Source organism: Gymnodraco acuticeps, unplaced genomic scaffold (genome assembly GCF_902827175.1).
Source record: "Gymnodraco acuticeps unplaced genomic scaffold, fGymAcu1.1, whole genome shotgun sequence".
Taxonomy (NCBI): Eukaryota; Metazoa; Chordata; class Actinopteri; order Perciformes; family Bathydraconidae; genus Gymnodraco; species Gymnodraco acuticeps.
The window spans coordinates 1,064,300-1,089,458 of NW_022992339.1; the positions used below are offsets into that span (position 1 = coordinate 1,064,300).

The 25,159-nt window shown below is 43.0% G+C and overlaps 1 protein-coding gene across 1 annotated transcript in view; it reads left to right on the forward strand.

Annotated features, from left to right (window-relative positions):
- Positions 1-17,047, forward strand: part of prkcz (protein kinase C, zeta) — a gene marked incomplete at its 3' end in the record, with an annotated part of 137,223 nt that extends 120,176 nt beyond the window's left edge. Inside the window, 3 exon segments of the mRNA XM_034208691.1 lie at positions 110-189; positions 1,471-1,560; positions 17,033-17,047. Coding sequence (XP_034064582.1) covers positions 110-189; positions 1,471-1,560; positions 17,033-17,047 — 185 coding nt within the window.
- Positions 17,048-25,159: the final 8,112 nt, after the last annotated feature.

Sequence of the window (25,159 nt, forward strand, 5' to 3'; positions counted from 1 at the left end):
ACTCAGCAGACATGGTCACCCACAGGCAGGTTGGACTGTGAATCATCCTCCTCCCTACTCACGATCTTCCTCCTTTCTCCCTCTCTCTCTCTCTTCTTCTCTCCAATAGTAATTCTTGAGAAGCCCATTCGCATCCCAAGGTCTCTGTCAGTGAAAGCTGCCAGCGTGCTGAAGGGCTTTCTAAACAAGGTGAGAGCAGTCCCTCCCAACGCAGCCCTCCGTGTGTGTGTGTGTGTGTGTGTGTGTGTGTGTGTGTTGTGTGTGTGTGTGTGTGTGTGTGTGTGTGTGTGTGTGTGTGTGTGTGTCTGTATGCGTACGTACGTGCATCCGTGCGTGCGTCCGTGCGTGCGTCCGTGCGTGCGTCCGTGCGCACACTGCTGCTCATTGTAGGATCATGGCCAGTATTTATTATGTTGTCCTGTGCTACAATAATGGTGAAATCCTAATAATAACCAATGTATTCAGTTACAATTACCAATTACCTGTACAAAATGTAAACTTATCTTGGTATCAGAAAATGTAATTAATGTAAACTGATTACTTACCATCCTTTTTAATTGACTCAATATCAAATGCAATGCAAATAAATACAAGTGGGAATCATGTTAATACTAAAGTTTAGTATGTACTACAACAAAACAATGTAAATTACTTTCAAATGTAAGATGTAAAACACATTGGGACAATAGTACAACATACATGCTGATTGTTTGCCATTACACTGCTGGACTGGGTGACATGTTCACGTTTATAACACACTGTAGGTTATTTTCACTTAATCCACACACATTGTCCTGTGACCACAAATACTAACTAGAGCACCAAATGTGTCCTTTTTTGTCTGTTGAAGAAAATAAATAGGTAATATAACACTAGAGTTATTATTTTACTCATTCTGGTTTCAAGCCTTGTCATACTAATAAATGGAAGTGGCCTGAAAAAAAATCAACATTACGTTTATGATTTGTAGTAACAACACAAAAAACACACTGGTACGGCCCTTTAAGAAATATATATATTTTTTTTTAATCAGTTTGTTACCGACTACAAGGTTGCATGTGTGTGACGTCTTAGTGTATCTGTTAGCATGAGGCTGCTAACAGCCTTCACATGCACTTCCTCTCTTTAAGTCTTCAGAATAATTGTTGTGATGAACAGAGCGCAGTCCGAGCTGAGCGGCAGCGGGGGGGGGCCACATGTGCACATAACCATGATGAAAACATGTGTGGCCAGCATTATTGCTAATTGTCCACGTTGGCTCTTTCTCTTATTAACATCTAATATGGAAATGGGGTGAATGCTATCTTTTGACACCCCCCCCTGGACTTTATTAGTGCAGAGCTAAGTATAATCACCCTGACAGTAGACCTGCGTTGTTTACATGCAGATGCTGAATTACAAAGAATAGTCTCTATTTGAAATACAGATGCTCCTGTTTATCTCGCTGACCAGCTGTTTTGGTCCCAACAGGATCCCAAGGAGCGGCTGGGGTGCCAGGTCGAGACGGGCTACACAGATATCAAGTCACACACATTTTTCCGCAGTATAGACTGGGACCAGGTAAGAGCAGAGTGAGTGAGGACAGAAGACATGTCATGCTATGATTGGATACATGTTGTTTATCGCAGCTATGTTAATGTGCACTTCGATTATTTAACATGCATAGTTTGTGGCATGTGGCCGGAGACTCATTCATTCACATTCATGTAAATACTGCACTCTAACTGAGTATAAAGAAAAGTGGGTTTTTTACCAGCTGAAATCCTCTTTGTTCATCCCAAAGGAGACATTTTGGGATGACATTTTCAAAATATACACATGTCTATGGATAGCCTACATCTCTCAGCACCCATATGAAACAGAACTGTAAACAGATTTACTGTATTCTTGTGTTACTGTCCTATAGTATTTCATACCCGTTTTTCATTTATTCTCTTATTCTTTAATAACTATAATGATCATATAAAGGTATTCCTCGCAAATACTTGTTTACATAAATGGTGACCAAACCGTTTGAGACCCACTGAGATAACCTTCACTAAAGTGAACTATCTAAACACTGAGAGTCCTTACCTCACTGAGCTGAGGTTATACGATCCTCTCAGTCTGACAGGAGAGGACTCTCCTCCACCTTGGTGTAGAAACAGCTCTTTATATCCGTTAGCATAGCTAGCTAACCAGATGCTAACAACAACATTCCACGTTACCGCTCGCGCACTCACAAAATGCGCTCGTGCCACACACACACACACAGAGCCGAGCTTGAATGAAACACAGAGACCCAGAAGTACTTCTACTGTACTGTATATCATATTATTTTCGATGGCTTTACTGTATAATCAGTGTAGCAGATGAACAGATCGCCACTGGGCTTTCATCTAAACACACAGCCACGTAATGATAACAAAACAAAGGTCGGGGGTCATTGGTCAAGCAACACACCAATCAGAGAGCAGCAGTGAGCACACCTCAGGCTGTGTTTTATATTTGTATTCTTTATTTCTGATTTATTTCACACAAAAAACCTTTAGTGGAAACGTAATATCACTTATATGATTAAAAAAAAAAAAACGGCAAAGTGGCAAGGCTTGCCCACCCTGCGTTGGGGGGGGCACAGTGACTCATTTGGGGGGGCATAGCCCACGAATGACCCCCCATGACACCGACCCTGTCTTTGGAAGGCAACACGACTACGTGAAGCCCTCGCAATGCCGTCGTGTAGCCGTCGTATTATAGTACGATGACATCGAGATTGCATTTATTGCACAACAAAATCATGTAAACATATTATGTAAATAACTCAATTTGTGTTCTGTGAAACTGAAAAGGATATTACATTGTTTTTGTTACTTTCGTTGCAGTTGTATGTCTTAAATGTAATTTAGGTTAACTTCCTGTTTTATTTAGATGCTTTTATTTTGAAGGTGAGTTTACGCTGTTGACAGGAAGTTGTTGTTGCTATGGAAACAACATGACGAAGATAAGTAATATCTTCTAATCTACATATAAAGACGGAGAAAGTAAAGAATAAAGTGTATGTTTAAATGTTAGCACCCCCCGAAGAGGCACAAGCTCTTACGTTGAGTCTGGATACATTCTATGTACTTATATGATTCTGTTTTCTTCAAGGTTGTGTCTTCCTGGTCGAATGTACTTATTGTAAGTCGCTTTGGATAAAAGCGTCAGCTAAATGCAATGTAATGTAATAATGTAATGTAATGTAAATTCTAAATCATCAGTAAAGTCTACGACCATATTTCCGTGTGTGGTTCGGTATGGTGTGTGGGTGCCATCATGTGGCCTTCTGTAGGCATCGTACTTGCTTCGGCTGTTGCTTGGCTGTTGACCAACTTCGGGGCCATCTTAGTGCGAAATTCACAATTCCATATTCGTGTGTCCATCTGGTGTCAATTTCGGGACAGTGTGACAGACCACCGCTGTCAGCAGGAGGGGAGGGGTCAGGCCCAAACGCATGAGACAGGAAGACTTAAAGGTAGGGTAGGTAAGAATGGAGAAACCAGCTCGAATGCACTAGAATTTGAAAGTATGCAGCCGGGGAAAAAAAATCTGCCTCTTCCTTACAGAGCCCCTCCTCCAACACACACGAACGTGCACATGACCAATGAGGGCACGAGATAAGTTATTTTAGCCGGGCCGGCTCAGATGATTGGTCGTGCTTTTTACAGCGCTACGGCTTCCAGAGATTAATTTTTTTAATGTATTTATAGTCAAAGCACTTAATGTATTCATTGCTATCGGGATGTTAAGAGCATTCAATGGAAAATAACAACAAGTGTTTCTGAAGTGAATTACCTACCCCACCTTTAACAGAAAACACTTTAAAGTGCAGATAAAGTGCAGGTGTACATGAGGACACGGGATTTCAGGGCTTATGGGAACCTGGTGTAACTAATAACGCCAGGAGACACTATCAAACAGGGGGGAAATACACAAAGACATACAAAAAACAGACATCATTGAAATAAAACTTTAAAATGAAACAGAAAACAATCAAACTGAAACTACAACTGTGCCACAGTCACAGTAGCAGGACAATCGGACCATGTTGAACAGGCATGCACAGGGAACAGCCACGCCCAAAACTAGCAATGAACCAGAGTGGATTTTTCATGTGGCTTTTAATAAGTGACTCTAGTTGTGTTAAATGAAACAACACCAAGTGGAAACCACACTTGAAACTGATTTGGACCAGAGCAGAGACAAAGCTTTGAAAGGCCTGAAAATATAAAAGAGGAACAAATGGGATTACATTATATATCATCACTCATATCAAACATATAAACTGTGAGGTGCAAGGTATTACTTAAAATACAGTTCCTCTTCAGTGGGATCAGGCTGAAGGCTTCCTGACAGACAGCTGCTGACAGCTGATCTGGGGTTTGTCACAACTAATGTAACAACAAACAAAGAGTAAACACTGCACGCCCGTTTAAACACCAATCAGCTCTGACAACATGGCACGGCTGTCGGAGCTGATCCACTGCCTCTGTCAACTCAGTGTGGAACTACTGTAAATATGAAGAGCGCAAATAATACAAAGAACCCCCCCATTGTGATCTCTGAGCTATGTGTGTGTGTGTGTGTGTGTGTGTGTGTGTGTGTGTGTGTGTGTGTGTGTGTGTGTGTGTGTGTGTGGTGTGTGTGTGTGTGTGTGTGTGGTGTGTGTGTGTGTGTGTGTGTGTGTGTGTGTGTGTGTGGATAAAATCCATACAGTGTGATCTTTACATCTGATATGTTCCCACCAGCATGGCTGAGGTGAGAAATATATCAAATCAATGTTGACCTGACATAGGTCTGGTTCAGGCAGCTGAACAGGTGGACCCAGGTGTGGACTCAGACAGTAGCAGGAGTAGCTTTGAAAAAAGGTTTATTGTTTGAAAAATGTGTGGTTGATCAGAGCTGAGATGGGGAGTCCGGGGTGTGAAGGGGAGCCGAATGGGAGGGGGTCCAGGGAGGGGGTTATGGGTCAGGGTCTGAGCGGTCCACAGGGGCTGGAGCAGACAGGACTGCAAGGGAAGAAAAAACTGAACAGGATCAGGCAAGGGAAAAGAGGAGAACCGGTATCACTAATATTGAACTGGCTGACGAGCAGGTTCTACGGTCTGGCAGCGTGGAGGTGGCTGCTGAGTCTCTGTAGGAGGTAATCAGCTGGGGAGGGGGGGCTACTCTGCCTCCAGCACACCTGTAGACAATCAGACAGGGAGGACCCCTCAAAGAGTGCTAATGATTAGTCAGGGCAGCAAGTCCAAAATGTAATGTAACAGCTCTATTCTTCATTATCGTTGTATAATCAGAATCAGAATCGGTTTTCTTACCAAATAGGTTTACTTATATGAGGAATTTGCTTTGGTATGTAAAACATATAAAAAACATTATCATTTCCAGCCAGCTCGTTGTGTTCTTATTTCTCTTTTGAAATAAAGCCCTTACTTCTAAATGACACCATCGCAGGTGCTCTTCATAATAACTCTATAAAGCCACAATGAATATGCTATTTTATCAGACATTAGCGCAAACGCTAATTAAAGATGAATCAAGGCCATTTCTCTATTCTCATTGTTGCCATGTCTCTCATGGGACAATTAGGAAGGATGGCAGGTACGGTAGGGGCTTAAAAGAGAAAAAACACAATCGTCAGGAGTGTGTTAGTGAGTGCTGCCACAGCGCCTGTGAAGTACACACCAAAGGCAACCTGGGAAAATATATCAAAGCGGGGAGAAATCCTGAGCCCAGCGACAAAGCCCCCGTGTAGCACAGAGGGAAAACAAGTTGACAAAGCTGAGAGAGGAGGAGAGGTGACGCTCTCTGCCCTCAAACCACAAACCTGTCTCCAGACCTGACAGGCCTGGCACGCAGCGACTGTTGTTACCACACATTAATATTCATCAGACGCTTCCTGAGGGAGCGCCGAGCTCTCTCTGAAGAGATGACACATTGGAATATCATTTACCTGTCTTCCTCTTTTATGCCTGCGCCAAATCCACAGTTCTTCACTGCCAGAGAGCTGTCAGGCTGATGAGCGCTGAGAAGGGTACAGCTGGATTCACTGTTTGTGCGTTACTCTCATTGACACTGAGATCACATGATGCAGGAGATCAGATCCCCTTTACATTCTGTTGGCATCGTTGTCTTACATTTGAACCGAAACATAGTTGACTTTAAACAGTGTTCCACGGTAACAGCAGGAAGGCAAAGGTTCGGCAGCACTTTTAAAACAACTAGAATCACACCTTTGCCAAGGCCAATGATAACTGAATGTCCTGCTCAGTGGTGGAAAGTAACTAAATACAGTTACGTGAAGACGACTATTACTTTTGATACTTACTTAGGTAAGGTAAGGTTCTAATACTTTTGTACTTTTACTGAAGTAACATTTGGAAATCAGGGCTTTTACTTGTAGTGAAGTATTTTAGGCCATAGTATTTGTACTTTTAGTTACAGTAAGTAAAGGATCTGAGTACTTCTTCCAACACTGCTCATGCTTCCCGAGGTTGGGCAATTTTTTTATCTGATGTGCTCATGAGCTTTGAGGCTTGATGTCGGACACTTTAAAGGGGACCTATATTGCAAAATGCACTTTTTGATGTCTTTTATACATAAATATGTGTCCCCGGTGAGTCAGGGAACTCACGCAGCGTCAGCAAGTAAAACCCTCTCTTTTCCTCCGTACCCAAATCTCTAAAAACTGGGCTACAACGGAGCTGATCCAGATTTGCGTCCGATATGACATAATATCTGAAATGTAGGCTGGCTTTATACCCACGGGCCAATCAGAAACGTTGCTATCAGAAACAATGCGCGACTGTTTTGGACGTAATATGGTCGGTGCTTCCATTAGCATCGCTCACACTCAGAGCTAACCTGTACTGGAGAGCATGTGTGTGAAGAAGCAGGAAGTAGAAAGGAACTCACCTTGTGGTATAACCGGCAAGAGAGAAAGCCTTTGAGCTCCATACTGTTTCAGAGAGAATCCTTGATAATCCATGATATGGCGTTTCATCACGGCAGTATCTGCCGCATGAGCTCAGCCCCCTCCTTTTTTTAATCAATTTTTTAAAAGCTTTATGCCCCAAATCAGCACTTTTGAAACAGAGGGATATGAGGCATGGCTAGAATGGGTGATCTGTTTGGTATTTTGAGCAAAACACTTCATAGACATGTTTTTTATATATTTGTATTTATATGAGACCTACAAATAGCATGATAGGTCCACTTTAACTAAGATTGTATTGCTTGGATAGTTTAATCTTGCTATCTGTTTCTGAGCATTTACCTGCATGTTCTCGGTCAGGAATGATCCCAACACCACATGAATGCAAAGATCTACTCCAACATGTAACAGGTTCCTGCTGGACCACCCTTTAAACCAGGTTTCATGAAAAGTGAGCCAGTGGTTTTTCCTGCTGACCGACAACAAACAGACTATTAGAGCAGACACTTCACCTCGCGTACAGGCAAGATTATGAGTTTTGCATCAAAAATAATTTGACTCTCCTGCTTTGAAGCCACAGTGTTTGCTTGGTGGGATTCAAACGGTTCTCTAAGCCTGGTCTAGCTCTGGGGCACAGCTGCCTGTAACTGTTAAAGCGTGTCAATGTGAGCTTGTTGCTTTACTCGTAGTACTGTATATGGACTAACCCTTAATGTTACTGGGTATGATATACGTCTCCTTTTACTGGAGCGGCTCCATCATTTTAAATGTAAAAAATGCCGATATCTGTTGATAATGGCATTCAACATGTTGCTTACACTGGATTTGTGACTTACTCTCCTACTCTTAATGAAATACCAAACGAACTTAAGACAGTGTGCTGTTGATAAATGACAGATACACGATCACATGGATCATCAATGAGCTGGCTCTCTGCAGACTTCTGGAATAGTACTCTTCTGTAATGTTAAAATATCCCGTTTATCGGTTTAAGTTCTCCTCCTCCCCCCCTCTTGCTTTTGGCGCAATTCTCAAACATTAGTTTGGCAATGTTGTTCATTGTCCTATGAATAAAAACACTGAGCATAGGACACATGTTGATACTGACAAGGTTAGGTTACATTGTTCTCTTGTCCAACATCATCTTCAGTGGACATTAAAGGCACATTTATTCATCTTTAAATGTTTTACAGGATAATAAAAGAGAGGGATCTTGACACATTTTGAACACTTCTGTATTAAACAAGATGTAAACAGGGCATACAAGTACAGAAATTCATTCATTTGTAACTGTGTCCTAAAAAATATATAAAGATAACTGTTGAGCCACTTAATAATAATAATAATAAATTCGATTTATAAAGCACCTTTCATTGCTAACAGCAATCCCAAGGTGCTACAGGAGGCATAAAACAAACAAAATAGTTTCCATTCTCCACCGTAGCCATTAGGCGATACCTTCACAGAGCTAAGACACTGTACAGCCCGTTACCCGAGACAAAAACCAACATCTGGCTTTTGTCTGTGTTGGAAAAGGTTACATAGTTTAACAGTTGTCATGATGGCTCCAGTCCAAATGAAACTCGTTGGAAGTGTCTTCTGTTCTAACAATTAGCAACTCTGGTTAGACGGTTTGACTGAATCGTAACAAATATAAATTGAGGAAACTACGTTTTTCTCAGATGTGACTTCAGTGGTGAATAATAGAAAAGCATCATTTATACTGGCAATTGGAAAGGCAAGGCAATGCAAGTTTATTTATATAGCACATTTCAACCACAAAGCAATTCAAAGTGATTTAAAAAGAATCAGTAGTACATCATTTGGCCATGAAAAGGGACATTTGGGACTCCAGATTAGCTGGTAAGATGGATGGGTCATTCAGTGTTTTAAAAAACAACAGTAGTTGTTTTGCAGTACATTTGAAAGGAAAGGACTCACTACTCGTGCATGTGGGCCCATTCGACTCTGTCAACATAGTGTTGCCATGTTTGCAGATCTGAGCACTTGAAGTAACACACCAAATAAAAAACCTGTTCACACAGCACACCAGAAATGTAAGAGCGGGCTGCGTTCAGAAACACTGACATGTTTCTGTGTGTGTGCAGATATTCTGGAAAAGATTTCACTTCCAGATTACAAAACAGCCGTGAAGTGGCCTCTCTTATGTTAATCTCCTTGTTCACATGGAGATGTGCTTCCACAGCTGAAGCACCACTCAGAGTGTGTGATTAAGCGATGCATTGTAAGTGTGTGTGTAAGTGTGTGAGGCAAGGTTTTTCATCTGTGGACTGTGGTAAATCTGAAGTCACCTCGATGACTGCCTTAGATCGTCCAATCCTGTCACACACACACACACACACTGATAGGTGCTCTGATCAGAGAACTCATGGATCGCCTGTATAGCCCTTGCGCTCAGTTACCTCTTTCATGTGCCCCTCTGGCCTCAGGGGCACTCTCCCTGTGAGTGTGTGTGTGTGTGTGTGTGTGTGTGTGTGTGTGTGTGTGTGTGTGTGTGTGTGTGGTGTGTGTGTGTGTGTGTGTGGTGTCTGTGTGTGTGTGTGTTGAGTGTCTGTCTGTGTGTGTGTGAGCGCTGTGTGTGTGTTGTGTGTGTGTGTGTTTGTGTGGTGTGTGTGTTGAGGCGTGTGTGAGCGTGGTTGTGTGAGCGTGTGTGTGTGTGTGTGTGTGTGAGCGTGTGTGTGTGTGAGCGTGTGTGTGTGTGGGTGTGTGGTGTGTGTGTTGTGTGTGTGTGTGTGTGTGTGTGTGTGTGTGTGTGTGTGAGCGTGTGTGTGTGTGAGCGTGTGTGTGTGTGAGCGTGCGTGCGTGCGTTCATTACGAGCACACAGAGCTTCAGCCTGCCCAACAACACATCAGACAGACTGGGGAAAGTAGGAGGAGAGGAATGTGAAATAGATGAAAGAATTGACAATGAATAAGACACAGACAAACGGAGAGGAGGAAGATGGAGACAGGATGTGAGGGGGTGAAACTGACAGAGGAGTGTAGGTAGGCGCTGAAAAAGCTATGAAAATACGAAATTATCAGAGAGAGAGAGAGAAAGAGAGGACCGGGGGAAGGTGGGCCAATTTGATGGCGAGGGAGCGATAGGAAGAGCTATAAAGAGAAATTGAGTTGTTTTGAGTTGTTTGTTTGTTTGAAGCTGTTCCCGCAAAGCACTTTGAACCAATAAGACTAATGAAGCACAGAAACTGCTGCAGAAACCAGCAGGAGAACTAAACACACACACTCAGAAAACAACTGACAAACAAGAAGTGGAACTGGAAAGCAACTTGTGAGTGCTTAATAGATTCCTCAACAGTATTTATACCTTAGCAAAAATATGCTTTCAAAAAAGACATGTTCTAATCTGAAATGTTCGAGGTGTAAAGGCCAGTTCACTCTCATATCAAATACACTCTTTCTGTTGTGCTATTTATTATATATCTAGTGTTGCAGATTACGGCAGGAGAGATGTCTCCTTCTCTAAACGAAGTAGATGGCACTCTGTGTGCGGTGCTTAAAGGTTCAAAAAATACATTCAAAAACAGCATTGTCTCTTTTCAGAATTCATGACTTGCTTACTCAAAATAATGAGTTGTAATCTTCTGTAAATGCAACCTTAACACTTCATTAACACTTACTTCAATGACTTACAGTGTTTAGAGTGCACTAGTAGTGCAGTGATTACATATTTCTGTAGGCCGACCCTGAAGTTAGCATCCCAAAGGCCTTCCTCTACAAAGACCAATGAGATGTCCTCATTGGATGTTGGTCTATTACACTAAATTAGCTCTGGCGTTTAATAGTCTCTTGTAGTGACCTGTTAGCAACCGCCGTTTCCATCACACATAGAAGTTTCAGACATTCAGAATCTCTTCAGCTTGTGTTCAGTAAATCTTAATTAAGGCTTCTAACCACAAACACGTTCAAAAAGCTGTTGACTTTGAGACAAGGGAACCGAAAGTGGTAAAATACTAAGTTATTTCCTGGTTTTAGGACTCGTTTCTGCACCACTCTACATACATATTTACCCAACAAAAGGTATCCTAAGCTAACCAGGACCCTAACCCTTACTGCCATCTGTCATTGCAAAGGCATTTCAGAACGCACAGATCTTCATTATTGTTAGTCTGTTATTTTTACTACAAATTGAATAAAGTATTGTCTTTTTTCCAGATTCATGAGAAAAAACACTCAAAGACTCTATTTACATCTGAATAACATGGTTCACCTGTTGACATATGAATAGTGTATATTCATATACTGTATGTCAACTATCAGACAGTAAATGTGTATATTCTCTCAGTGAGGAAAGGACCACAGCAGCATGCAGAGCAGCCCTGTGTACCTGGGATCTTACTTCACCGTGTTTCTCAGAAAATGTCCTCAGAGCACATTTAACAGAATGAGGTACCGATGGGAAACCATGGAAACAAAGCACACAAAACTCTGCTGGCTGAATCACTCGGCCACAATTACTCGCTGCCTCAGCCTCCTCCATTCTGTTGTTTTTTCACTCATGCCTTCATTTCCACTCAGAAATATCCCCATGGTGCTGCAGCAGATATGACCGTGTGTCCCACGCCTGCTGATGTACTGTATGCTACATTTGTTATGGGCATATGAGCCAGGGTACTTTGTTATTGTTTTAAAATAATACTGTGTGACAAACTATAGTCACACACCCATTAACAATTTTTACATTCAACTTTTCTTCATTTGAAAACAGAAAATTCAGTACTGTTAAGCAGTATATAGCCTTATTTTATCTTTTCTAAAGGCGTCCTATCATGCTGATGTTCAGGTGTATATCAGTATGTAGTGTCTCTACTTTAAAGAGTCCTCTCCTGCTGATGTTCAGGGGTATATCAGTATGTAGTGTCTCTACTTTAAAGAGTCCTCTCCTGCTGATGTTCAGGTGTATATCAGTGTGTAGTGTCTCTACTTTAAAGAGTCCTCTCCTGCTGATGTTCAGGTGTATATCAGTATGTAGTGTCTCTACTTTAAAGAGTCCTCTCCTGCTGATGTTCAGGTGTATATCAGCATGTAGTGTCCTCTACGTTACAGAGTCCTCTCCTGCTGATGTTCAGGTGTATATCAGTATGTAGTGTCTCTACTTTAAAAGAGTCCTCTCCTGCTGATGTTCAGGTGTATATCAGTATGTAGTGTCCTCTACTTTAAAGAGTCCTCTCCTGCTGATGTTCAGGTGTATATCAGTATGTAGTGTCTCTACTTTAAAGAGTCCTCTCCTGCTGATGTTCAGGTGTATATCAGTGTGGTAGTGTCTCTACTTTAAAGAGTCCTCTCCTGCTGATGTTCAGGTGTATATCAGTATGTAGTGTCTCTACTTTAAAGAGTCCTCTCCTGCTGATGTTCAGGTGTATATCAGCATGTAGTGTCTCTACTTTAAAGAGTCCTCTCCTGCTGATGTTCAGGTTGTATATCAGTATGTAGTGTCCTCTACTTTAAAGAGTCCTCTCCTGCTGATGTTCAGGTGGTATATCAGTATGTAGTGTCTCTACTTTAAAGAGTCCTCTCCTGCTGATGTTCAGGTGTATATCAGTATGTAGTGTCTCTACTTAAAGAGTCCTCTCCTGCTGATGTTCAGGTGTATATCAGCATGTAGTGTCTCTACTTTAAAGAGTCCTCTCCCTGCTGATGTTCAGGTGTATATCAGTATGTAGTGTCTCTACTTTAAAGAGTCCTCTCCTGCTGATGTTCAGGTGTATATCAGTATGTAGTGTCCTCTACTTTAAAGAGTCCTCTCCTGCTGATGTTCAGGTGTATATCAGTATGTAGTGTCTCTACGTTAAAAGAGTCCTCTCCTGCTGATGTTCAGGTGTATATCAGCATGTAGTGTCTCTACTTTAAAGAGTCCTCTCCTGCTGATGTTCAGGTGTATATCAGTACGTAGTGTCTCTACTTTAAAGAGTCCTCTCCTGCTGATGTTCAGGTGTATATCAGTATGTAGTGTCTCTACTTTAAAGAGTCCTCTCCTGCTGATGTTCAGGTGTATATCAGTATGTAGTGTCTCTACTTTAAAGAGTCCTCTCCTGCTGATGTTCAGGTGTATATCAGTATGTAGTGTCTCTACTTTAAAGAGTCCTCTCCTGCTGATGTTCAGGTGTATATCAGCATGTAGTGTCTCTACTTTAAAGAGTCCTCTCCTGCTGATGTTCAGGTGTATATCAGTATGTAGTGTCTCTACTTTAAAGAGTCCTCTCCTGCTGATGTTCAGGTGTATATCTATGTAGTGTCTCTACTTTAAAGAGTCCTCTCCTGCTGATGTTCAGGTGTATATCAGTATGTAGTGTCTCTACTTAAAGAGTCCTCTCCTGCTGATGTTCAGGTGTATATCAGCATGTAGTGTCTCTACTTTAAAGAGTCCTCTCCTGCTGATGTTCAGGTGTATATCAGTATGTAGTGTCTCTACTTTAAAGAGTCCTCTCCTGCTGATGTTCAGGTGTATATCAGTATGTAGTGTCTCTACTTTAAAGAGTCCTCTCTCCTGCTGATGTTCAGGTGTATATCAGTATGTAGTGTCTCTACTTTAAAGAGTCCTCTCCTGCTGATGTTCAGGTGTATATCAGTATGTAGTGTCTCTACTTTAAAGAGTCCTCTCCTGCTGATGTTCAGGTGTATATCAGCATGTAGTGTCTCTACTTTAAAGAGTCCTCTCCTGCTGATGTTCAGGTGTATATCAGTATGTAGTGTCTCTACTTTAAAGAGTCCTCTCCTGCTGATGTTCAGGTGTATATCAGTATGTAGTGTCTCTACTTTAAAGAGTCCTCTCCTGCTGATGTTCAGGTGTATATCAGTATGTAGTGTCTCTACGTTTAAAGAGTCCTCTCCTGCTGATGTTCAGGTGTATATCAGCATGTAGTGTCTCTACTTTAAAGAGTCCTCTCCTGCTGATGTTCAGGTGTATATCAGTATGTAGTGTCTCTACTTTAAAGAGTCCTCTCCTGCTGATGTTCAGGTGTATATCAGTATGTAGTGTCTCTACTTTAAAGAGTCCTCTCCTGCTGATGTTCAGGTGTATATCAGTATGTAGTGTCTCTACTTTAAAGAGTCCTCTCCTGCTGATGTTCAGGTGTATATCAGTATGTAGTGTCTCTACTTTAAAGAGTCCTCTCCTGCTGATGTTCAGGTGTATATCAGTATGTAGTGTCTCTACTTTAAAGAGTCCTACCATGCTGATGTTCAGGTGTATATCAGTATGTAGTGTCTCTACTTTAAAGAGTCCTCTCCTGCTGATGTTCAGGTGTATATCAGTATGTAGTGTCTCTACTTTAAAGAGTCCTCTCCTGCTGATGTTCAGGTGTATATCAGTGTGTAGTGTTTCTACTTTAAAGAGTCCTCCCCTGCTGATGTTCAGGTGTATATCAGTGTGTAGTGTCTCTACTTTAAAGAGTCCTCTCCAGCTGATGTTCAGGTGTATATCAGTATGTATGTCTCTACTTTAAAGAGTCCTCTCCTGCTGATGTTCAGGTGTATATCAGTATGTAGTGTCTCTACTTTAAAGAGTCCTCTCCTGCTGATGTTCAGGTGTATATCAGTATGTAGTGTCTCTACTTTAAAGAGTTCTCTCCTGCTGATATTCAGGTGTATAGTATGTAGTGTCTCTACTTTAAAGAGTCCTCTCCTGTTGATGTTCAGGTGTATATCAGTATGTAGTGTCTCTACTTTAAACAGTCCTCTCCTGCTGATGTTCAGGTGTATATCAGCATGTAGTGTCTCTACTTTAAAGAGTCCTCTCCTGCTGATGTTCAGGTGTATATCAGTATGTAGTGTCTACTTTAAAGAGTCCTCTCCTGCTGATGTTCAGGTGTATATCAGTATGTAGTGTCTCTACTTTAAAGAGTCCTCTCCTGCTGATGTTCAGGTGTATATCAGTATGTAGTGTCTCTACTTTAAAGAGTCCTCTCCTGCTGATGTTCAGGTGTATATCAGTATGTAGTGTCTCTACTTTAAGAGTTCTCTCCTGCTGATATTCAGGTGTATATCAGTATGTAGTGTCTCTACTTTAAAGAGTCCTCTCCTGTTGATGTTCAGGTGTATATCAGTATGTAGTGTCTCTACTTTAAAGAGTTCTCTCCTGCTGATGTTCAGGTGTATATCAGCATGTAGTGTCTCTACTTTAAAAGTCCTCTCCTGCTGATGTTCAGGTGTATATCAGTATGTAGTGTCTATACTTTAAAGAGTCCTCTCCTGCTGATGTTCAGGTGTATATCAGTATGTAGTGTCTCCATGCTTTAATGTTCAGAAAGCTCTTTATTTTGCTCATACTGCCTGTGCTGCAGCACCTCTTTTCACCCTCTGTCTGAAACCAGAGCCCAGTCTGCTCTTATTGGTTAGCTGGCTGACTCTGTTGTAATTGGTCAACCGCTTAGAGATGTCCCGCCCCTTAGTGTTCAATGTGTCAAGAGCTCTACTAGCCAATAGAAACTGAGTGTTACATAGTGGATGTCATTATTTATGGAAGTAAACAAAGGAGCCCAATGGAGTCTCAGTCAGTGGGGGGAACACAGGAAGTGTAGCCTCTGCAGACCATTGAAATGCACAAAAACCTGTATGACACACTGCAGGAGAGGGAACACCCCTCAAAGCAGAATAGGGCCTCTTTAAATCATCTCTGAATGCTTATGGTATAAAGCTAGCAGGCTTGTCCCTCTCTTAATACTTTCTCATATCCTGTTTCATCTCTTTGCTCAAGATCATTGGTCCTACTTGAGATGTAACTGTTAAAAAACCTCTCACAGATATAAATGATTAAAAGTTCATAGTCAATTTTCTGAAACAGTTGGTCACTAGTATCTGTGGCAGTAGGAAGGTGTGTGTGTGTGTGGTGTGGTGTGTGTGTGTGTGTGTGGTGTGTGTATGTGTGTGTGTGTGTGTGGTGTGTGTGTGTGTGTGTGTGTGTGTGTGTGTGTGTGTGTGTGTGTGTGTGGTGTGTGTGTGTGTGTGTGTCTGTGTGGGGATTGCATGACAAATAACCTGCAGTGTGGTGTGTACACACCCTGCTTATATCCAGGCTCAGCAGGCTGTCATGGTTTGGATTGCTCCACACTCTGAAAGAGGAGGTTTTGGAGAGTTGTTTTCAAAACAAATGAGAAGAGTAGAGAACAACTTCAACATGTTGTAGTCTTCGTTAAGGTTCGGAAATATTGTTAGCATGCCCAGTAAGAAAGCTTAAAGTGGACCTATCATGCTATATTTGAAACATATATTGTAGGGCCATACCTATATAAAACATGTCTGTGAAGTTTCTTTTTCAAAATACCAAACAGATCATGCATTTTAGCCATGCCTCATTTCGCTCTATTTGCTCTATTCCAGCCCTGTTTTTGTAAGGGCTGATTCTGTGGCAAATGAGCTGCAGCTGACCACGCCCCCCAGCAAAGGAGGGGGGCGAGGCACGAGCGTCATGTGACCATGCTGTACCATGCTGTTACCATGCCACGCAACCTCTCATTCCCCTGATAGGTGGAGAGTTGGCCATATAGGCGGAGCACCTTGTTTCTGACGTCAGAGATATTTCAAATCTGGATCAGTCTGTATCAGATCCGTTGCACAGCCCCGTTTTTAGAGATTTGGGTATCAAGGAAAGAGAGAGGGTTGTGTTTCTGACACTTGGTGAGTTCCCTGACACACCGGGGACACATATTCATGTTGAAAAGACGTACAAAAGTGCATTTTGCATGATAGGTCCCCTTTAATTAAAAAACTTGAATGAGAGTAGAGCGGACATTCTCAAATCAACATAACAGGAGGGTCAGAGTGGCGGCCATTTTACGTCTGTTGTTACCACTACAACAGACTTACTACTTGTGGTGTGGCAGTAGAGTAGTGGACAAAGCAAAGAGAAGTAAACGTGTACACTTAGTCAATGTAACAAATGAACACACAATGCTTTCTATTTCTTAAAAGACAGAATGTTAACATAATTTTCAACCAACATATTAAGTAAAATCTAAATTTGTTTATGTTTTGTGCAAATTATCGACAAAATAATCCTGAACATTGAGTTAAAAAATGTTTTATGTATAAACAGCAGCTTTATGTGTTTGTTTCCCTCAGCTGGAGAAGAAAGAGGATTGACGCAGCCCTTCAAACCTCAAATCACCTGACGACTACGGCCTCGAGAAACTTTGACACGCAGTTTACTAATGAACCAGTGCAGCTAACACCAAGACGATGAGTAAGTACCGCCTGTTGCAGAAGTTTTAATTAAGTCAAACCGCTGAAGCCCTGTGAGAATATCCCAAATCGGGGTTTTTGTTTTTGTAATAAAACGCTGCTCTTGGAATGAAGATCTTCTTTGCAGGGACTTGAAATGTGCCTGAGGTCGAGTCTGTCATCATGTCAGTCGTTTCCTTGTTATGTGACTTTTCAAGTCACTACATGATGATATGTTTGACAGCTAGAAAGGGATTACCTACACTGAACACAAATATAAATGCAACACTTTTGGTTTTTGCTCCCATTTTCATGAGATGAACTCAAAGATCTAAAACATTTTCTATATACACAAAATAACCATTTTCTCTCAAATATTGTTCTCAAATCTGAAAGAATCTGTGATAGTGAGCACTTCTCCTTTGACGAGATAATCCATCCCACCCTCACAGGTGTGGCATATCAAGATGCTGATTAGACAGCATGATTATTGCACAGGTGTGCCTTAGGCTGGCCACAATAAAAAGCCACTCTAAAATGTTCAGTTTTATCACACAGCACAATGCCAAAGATGTCGCAAGTTTTGAGGAGCGTGCAATTGGCATGCTGACAGCAGGAATGTCCACCAGAGCTGTTGCCCGTGAATTGAATGTTCATTTCTCTACCATAAGCCCGTCTCCAAAGGCGTTTCAGAGAATTTGGCAGTACATCCAACCGGCCTCACAACCGCAGACCACGTGTATACCACACCAGCCCAGGAAGGACCTCCACATCCAGCATGTTCACCTCCCAAGATCGTCTGAGACCAGCCACTCGGACAGCTGCTGCAACAATCGCTTTGCATAACCAAAGAATTTCTGCACAAACATGTCAGAACCGTCTCAGGGAAGCTCATCTGCATGCTCGTCGTCCTCATCGGGGTCTCGACCTGACTCCGGTTCGTCGTCGTACCGACTTGAGTGGGCAAATGCTCACATCGATGGCGGCTCTCTGGCACGTTTGCGAGAGGTGTTCTCTTCACGGATGAATCCCGGTTTTCACTGTTCCAGGGCAGATGGCAGACAGCGTGTGTGGACGTCGTGTGGGTGAGCGGTTTCTGATGTCAATGTTGTGAATCGAGTGGCCCATGGTGGGGTGGGGTTATGGTAGGGGCAGGCGTATGTTATGGACGAACGAACACAGGTGCATTTTATTGATGCATTGTGAATGCACAGAGATACCGTGACGAGATCCTGAGGCCCATTGTTGTGCCATTCATCCACGACCATCACCTCATGTTTGCAGCATGATAATGCACGGCCCCAGGTAGCAAGGATCTGTACACAATTCCTGGAGGCTGAAAACATCCCAGTTCTTGCATGGCCAGCATACTCCCTGGACATGTCACCCCTTGAGCATGTTTGGGATGCTCTGGATCGGGGTTATACGAACGCGTGTTTCCAGTTCCTGCCAATATCCACAACTTGGCACAGCCATGTGAAGATGGAGGGGACCAACATTCCACAGGCACAATCAACACTGCTGATCAACTCTATGCGAAGGAGATTGTGTTGCAACGCGTGAGGCAAATGGTGGTCACATCCAGATACTGACTGGTTTTCGGACCCCCCCCAGACCCCCCCAATAAAAGCAAAAACTGAACGTTTTCAGAGTGGCCTTTTATTGTGGCCAGCCTAAGGCACACCTGTGGGCATATCATGCTGTCTAATCAGCATCTTGATTATGCCACAACCTGTGAGGTGGGATGGATTATCTCGGCAAAGGAGAAGTGCTCACTATCACAGATTTTTCAGATTTGTGAACAATATTTGAGAGAAATGGTTAGTTTGTGTATATAGAAAAATGATTTTAGATCTTGAGTTCATCTCATGAAAAATGGGAGCAAAAACAAAAGTGTTGCGTTTATATTTTTGTTCATTGTAAGTCGAGCAGGTTTTAGGTTTTGTATCAGTTAGTCATCGGACCTTTTACATATTTCTCATATTATAATCAGTTTTTCTTGAAACCATGTCTAAGTTGCGAGCTATTAAATGTTTCCCATGACATAATTTGAGTGTCGATTGAAAACAGGCGTTACTTGGTGACACACATTTCTATGGGGGGACTGGTTAATGTCAGAGGACCATCACGCTGTCAAGTTTGTATTCCACTCAGAAAGTTGTTGTTTGCCTAGCCGGTGTTCCATTCATGTTATTACAACCGTGCTGAGTCAGCAGCAGCTCCGGTGCTCAGGGGACACTTCACACAGAATGGAACGGGCCGCTCCTAACACAATGAATGAACATCACATGCAACCGTCCCAAGGCCCCATTCACAAACTATATTCTGCCATGATATGAAAACAAAACACGGCCATCAAGTTGTGCAGGCTAATTTGACCTATTCTTGCATCAGATGGGTAAAGTATGGATGGGCTTGAGGATAATGCTTCCTTTATCTGTATTATTCAGTATGACCACACTGTATACTATACATATGACAGATATATATATATCAGCATTGACCTTTGTGAATCCCACGTGTCAGTTTCATAGATAATATGTGCCGATAGCAGAGAAACACAGGCACAATATTTGCTTGGCGGTGCATTTTATCCTTTGTCTTTACTAAGAGAATTCCATGTTTTTTTTGTCCTACTCACACATGTTTATCCCTTCATACCTTTACTGAATTCACCCCCAGGTGCTGCGTTCTCTCCTGGGTATAGAAAGGAAGGAGGCTAGTGATTGCCGTCTCTCTGTTATGGGTCTAGAGGAGGTGATGGACACACATAGCTCACAGGGGGGGATTCTTATAACATCAACCCGTTATCCCGTGGTTTGAATAACAGTTATGTAGAAACGTGCTGAGTGCTGAGGTCACACATGGGGGGAAACTATTGGCAGTGACGACGGCCCCCAGCGAAGTAAAAACAGTGCTGTAGGTAAAAGTTCCTGAGGGGACAAGCATGATGTAGTGCCCCCCCACACAGACTATATTATTTATATCTGAAAAGGAGCTACCACTGAAGAACATCATAAGAAGAAAATATTGTCTGTTAGTTAAATGCTTTTTAATTTCTGTTTGACTTTTACTGTTTATATCTTTGCTTCCTCTCTTCAATACTGTCCTCCATATTTATTTTTACATTTCTTTATATCTTGCTAAATAATTCAAACTTTATTTATATAGCACAACAAAGGTAACATAAAGTGCTTCACAAACCAAAAATAGAAATGAAACAAACCCACCAATGTCCAGGTAATAAACAGAGTAACACATAGCTTCGTGATTGATGAGAATCAGAATCAGAATCCCTTTCTGCGTCCCAGAGAGGGGAAATGTAAGATAGCCGCTTTCACACCAAGTACTGCCGTACTTAGTGCCCAGCACTTAGTGCCTCCATGGAACTAAGTACAGATCGCGTTCACACCGGAATAAGTTCCCTGAGGGAAGATTACGCAAATGAAGCCGCTGACGTCACTTCGTCTTCTTCTGCTTTGGGTTTACTGGCAGGCCGCAAACCACTTCACGGCGTATACTGCCACCCGAAGTCCCCGGCCGGAAGTTCCCGGAGTTAGGGACTGGCTTCAGTAGAAGCTGCTGGGAGTCCCAGCAGCTTCTACTGAAGCCTTCAGAGTAAATCGCCAGAACGCCGACATCTCCTCATCTCCACCGCTCCCATGTTTTCTTTTGTGTTGCCATAAGTTATTCTCTCTCTGCGTTGGTGCGCGGGGCTAATGCTAATAATGCTAATGCCAGCAAATACAATGGCGACTTCACAAAACCTTTCAGAGTTTTGCAATTCGCCCAGCCAATCGAAATTGGTACTTTTTTCTCCCCAGGATAGTACCACCCAGGATAGTACCACCTCTCTAGCAGGCGCTACAAATGGGGGTAAAAGTTCTCGGAACTAAGCTCTCTTTTTGTGTGAACGCAAAATTCCAGGCACTATCGGAACTAAACGGGAAAAGTACGGGTAAAGGTACTCCGGTGTGAACGCGCCTATTGTTACAGCAAAAGTGAATAAGAGACAAAAAACTATGAGAAAGGGCATGCACATAATATATTAAGAAAGTTATTTCAATTTACATGTAATATTCCTAATTAAAAGACACTCAATACCAACGCAAAACTGAATAAAACAAGACTAAAATTGGGAATAAATACATTCAATTGGTGTACTTTGCTTTTGAATTGTGTCACAATCAATAAATAGCATCCCGTATAGACAGGTTGTCGGCCATCAAAACCAAACTATGGTTCCACTCGGCTCATGTGACTGTTACCATGTACAGCTGACAGAGTGTACATGTATTTTCAGTTGGTGGATGTTGTGCCATCTTCCCAGAAGACTTCTGTCTCCAATAAAGAAATCCTCCTCCCTGCGAATCCCCAGCATCCACGTCTTTATCCATCAGACATTGTTTTGATCAATGCAAACATGAAGCCGTCAGGATCTGTCAGGAGCTCTTTTTCAGATTTCACTTTGGAGAGATCTGGCACAACAACAGACATGTTTCAGACTCTCTGCTGCACCCAAACAAGTGGCCTGTTTCCCTCTGCGCCGTCACAACATGGATCCCATAAGGCTTTGGCAGGCCATGCCGATAGCTGTTACCAGGCTTATGTTAGACGACATTTCCATTTCAATCCATGCTGGATTGATTTTCCAACGTTTATATTTTCCCTGCAAAGCTTTTATAGGACTGATTTTAGCAAACCATTTCTCAACAACCATGCTGATCAAAAGCAGGAGCTGAACTCAAAGCTAAGATGGGATCCTTACTGGCAATTTCATCAATGTTCAGAAAAGCGGATTGTAATCTCAAACAGGGGTGTAGTTTTTTCACCCCTTATGATGCCATATACAAAGTATGGGATAACCAAATCCTTTAAAGAGGCCCAACTATAGGTTTTGGTGCATGTAAATGGTCTGCAAAGGCTGCAATCCCTGTGTTCCCTTTCAAATATCCACACTGAATAGGCCTTGCTTCAGATCTCTGCCTCCCTGATCTCTGTTGACTCTCCCTGCTCTCGACACAATGATTCATCAAACCCGTGATAACTATCTGACAGACTTTCCCTGGGGGCATTCTGTGTTGTACTTAATCATACTAAAATAGTAGAATGTAGAAAGTTTGGAGAATGAGAGACCTTTAGAGAGTAATCAAACTCTGCTTTCATTATAGTACACTTGTTTAGTCACTGTATGGAGGTTTTAGACGCTGTTGGAACTTGGTTTGAAGTATAATAAGAACCGTTAAAAGCCTGAGAAGCACACGTACACGTCAGTGCTGCTAAAAGCTTTAATGTCTTTGCTTTAGATACCAATAGATCATACTGGTGCTCAGCATGTTAGAGCTGAAGGCCTATTATTATTTGTACATGTCTGTTAATCATTTGTACCCCGCCTATCATACTTGACATACTTAGAATTGTATTCAAAATAAATAGTGCCATTCATGCTGTCTGCATCTGGTAAAATAACCACCAGTTCAGCCAGGTTGTCCTTGGAGACAGAATCCATCTTTTCACACTTGTGTAACGCAGGTACAGCAATAACTATGTTGTTTTGAAACAGCACGAGCAGCAGTATCTCCCCGTGTTAATGAAGCCTTAATAAATGCCCATCATGCTCTGCACCCATGGCAGATATCTGGGTAGCTCCCATCACTCTCCTCAGTGTGAAGGTGCTGCTCACACACACTGAACTTCAACTTCACCCTCTCAGAGTGTGTGAAGCTCATTACGGCTGCAGGAGACGCTCTGAAGCTCATCCCCGCTAATTTGTGACAGCGCTTGACAACGGGAGTCCGTGACAGACTTTAGGGGGCAGTTGTTGGGAGAGTTGTGGTGGAGCAGTGAGGGGGGCGGTGAGTGGGAGAGCAGGGTGGAGAGCACACTGCCAGTTCAGTAGCGGATATATCAACCTGGCATCAAACACCATGGCACATCAAAAGGAGACACACGCCTCCTCCCTGCGTCTCACACTTTATCTCCCCAACCCCTTCTCTTCCCTCTGTTAGCGAGGCTGATGTCGCCCACTCTCGCTCCAGGAGGGGGTGATGCAAAAGCTCTCCAGTCTCCCCTCTCTTCCCACTCGTGATGGGCTTGGCACGAGAAGAAAGAACAGTGAGCACTGTGTAGGGAGAGAAAGGGTAAACCCTCCATGTTAGAGATTTACATTGCAACATTAAAAGCCAGAGTTGCTGGGGGCCGTTGCCAGCATGGTGGGGTGTAGTTTCTCTATGCCAGCTCCCCGCCTTAGAAAATGGTCGCCTCAGACAGTGCCCAGAGAACGTCCATTCTTCTTCTGTAGACTTTGTGCATGGTGAATGTAGCAACGTCTGAAAGATAGTGCTGCCTAAAACGTAGCATTATCTCCAACAGCCCAGCAGGGGGTGAGTCCTCTGCAGAAAGGAGTTTTGAGAAAATGACCCTACTTTTGATTTATTTCATGATTCAAGATGTTCCTTGGTCTCAATCACTATTGTTAAGTCTTTTAATGCAGCTTGCTGTCGAAGTCAAATAGAGCATACAGATAGTACTCTGTTTTTTCATAGGGCCAGACTGGAACAATAATGGCGCTTTACACTGCAGCGGGTAGCTCGCTTTAAGCGTGCCAAGCCGTGCGGGGCCCGTTTTTGGTTGCGTTTCCACTTGGCCTAGTACCGGCTAGCGGGTCCTAATTCACAGTTTTTCTGGCCCCATAAAAACGTGGTTCTAGGGCCAGGATCAACCAGGCTGAGTCGGGCTGAGTATGCTAACTAGAGAGAGAATCGCTGGCAAGGGGTCTACAACTACAACAAGATGAACATATTTGACCGTGATTTAATTGTAACACGTTTCAAAATGATGCCGAAGTAACAACATACTGATACCGGTTAGTAAAAACCATGAATCAATGCTTTGACAAGTCTGCAGACAGACGGCAGGGGAAAAACCTTTTTGAAATGCGTGTTTTCTAAATGGAGCATGGCTAAGCTAACGTCCACCGTCCACACTCACAACAACGGCCTATACAGACATAAAAAAACCAGCGACTGTATTTGCCATGACACAGACAGTCTGTAGTTTGTACTTGTTTAACTTTTGTCTAGTTTCTGAACAGATATGAAGAGCTGTGAGCTCTGAGTGCTAAGAGCTAACGGCTGTGTTGTTTTTCTGGGGCGCTCATTGAAGATGACGTCACGGCTCCGCCTACACTGCGTTACTATAGTAACTACCCCAGTTCCTAAACTGTAATGGAAGCGCAGCATTAAAGTGAGCCGGACCTAATAAGGCCTAACCAAACCGAGCGAGGCCTGCAGTGGAAACGCGCCATAAGTCAGGCTGGGAATTATACCCCAGTTACGCTGCATCTGGCAGTCATCTCTAACTCAACCAGTGAAGGCAGTTCTCGCCCCTGCTCCTGGTAGACGACAAACTGCCTCGTTTTTCCGTTAAGCAGGTAGCCGGTGAAGGCTGTGTTCCCGCACCCGCTCCCGGTTACGCTGCATCTGGCATTCGTCTCTAACTCAACCAGTGAAGGCAGTGTTCTCGCCCCCGCTCCTGGTAGACGCGGAACTGACTTGTTTCTCCGTTAAGCAGGTAGCTGGTGAAGGCTGTGTTCCCGCACCCGCTCCCGGTTACGCTGCATCTGGCATTCGTCTCTAACTCAACCAGTGAAGGTAGTGTTCTCGCCCCTGCTCCTGGTAGACGCGGAACTGCCCTGTTTTTCAGTTAAGCAGGTAGCATGGTGAAGGCTGTGTTCCCGCACCCGCTCCCGGTTATGCTGCATCTGGCATTCATCTCTAACTCAGCCGGCAGTGTTCTCGCCCCCGCTCCTGGTAGACGCTGAACTGCCGTGTTTATTAATCCAGCCAGGTGAAGGCAATGCTCTCGCTCCCGCTCCCTCTGCCGGTAACGTGGGTGTAATTACATCACTCTTTCTGTTCGGCGAGTAGCAGCAACGCTCTACTCTTTCCATTAAGCAGGTAGCTGGTGGCCCGCACCCGCTCCCGGCTACGCTGCATCTGGCTACCTACAGAATGGCTCATTCATGTA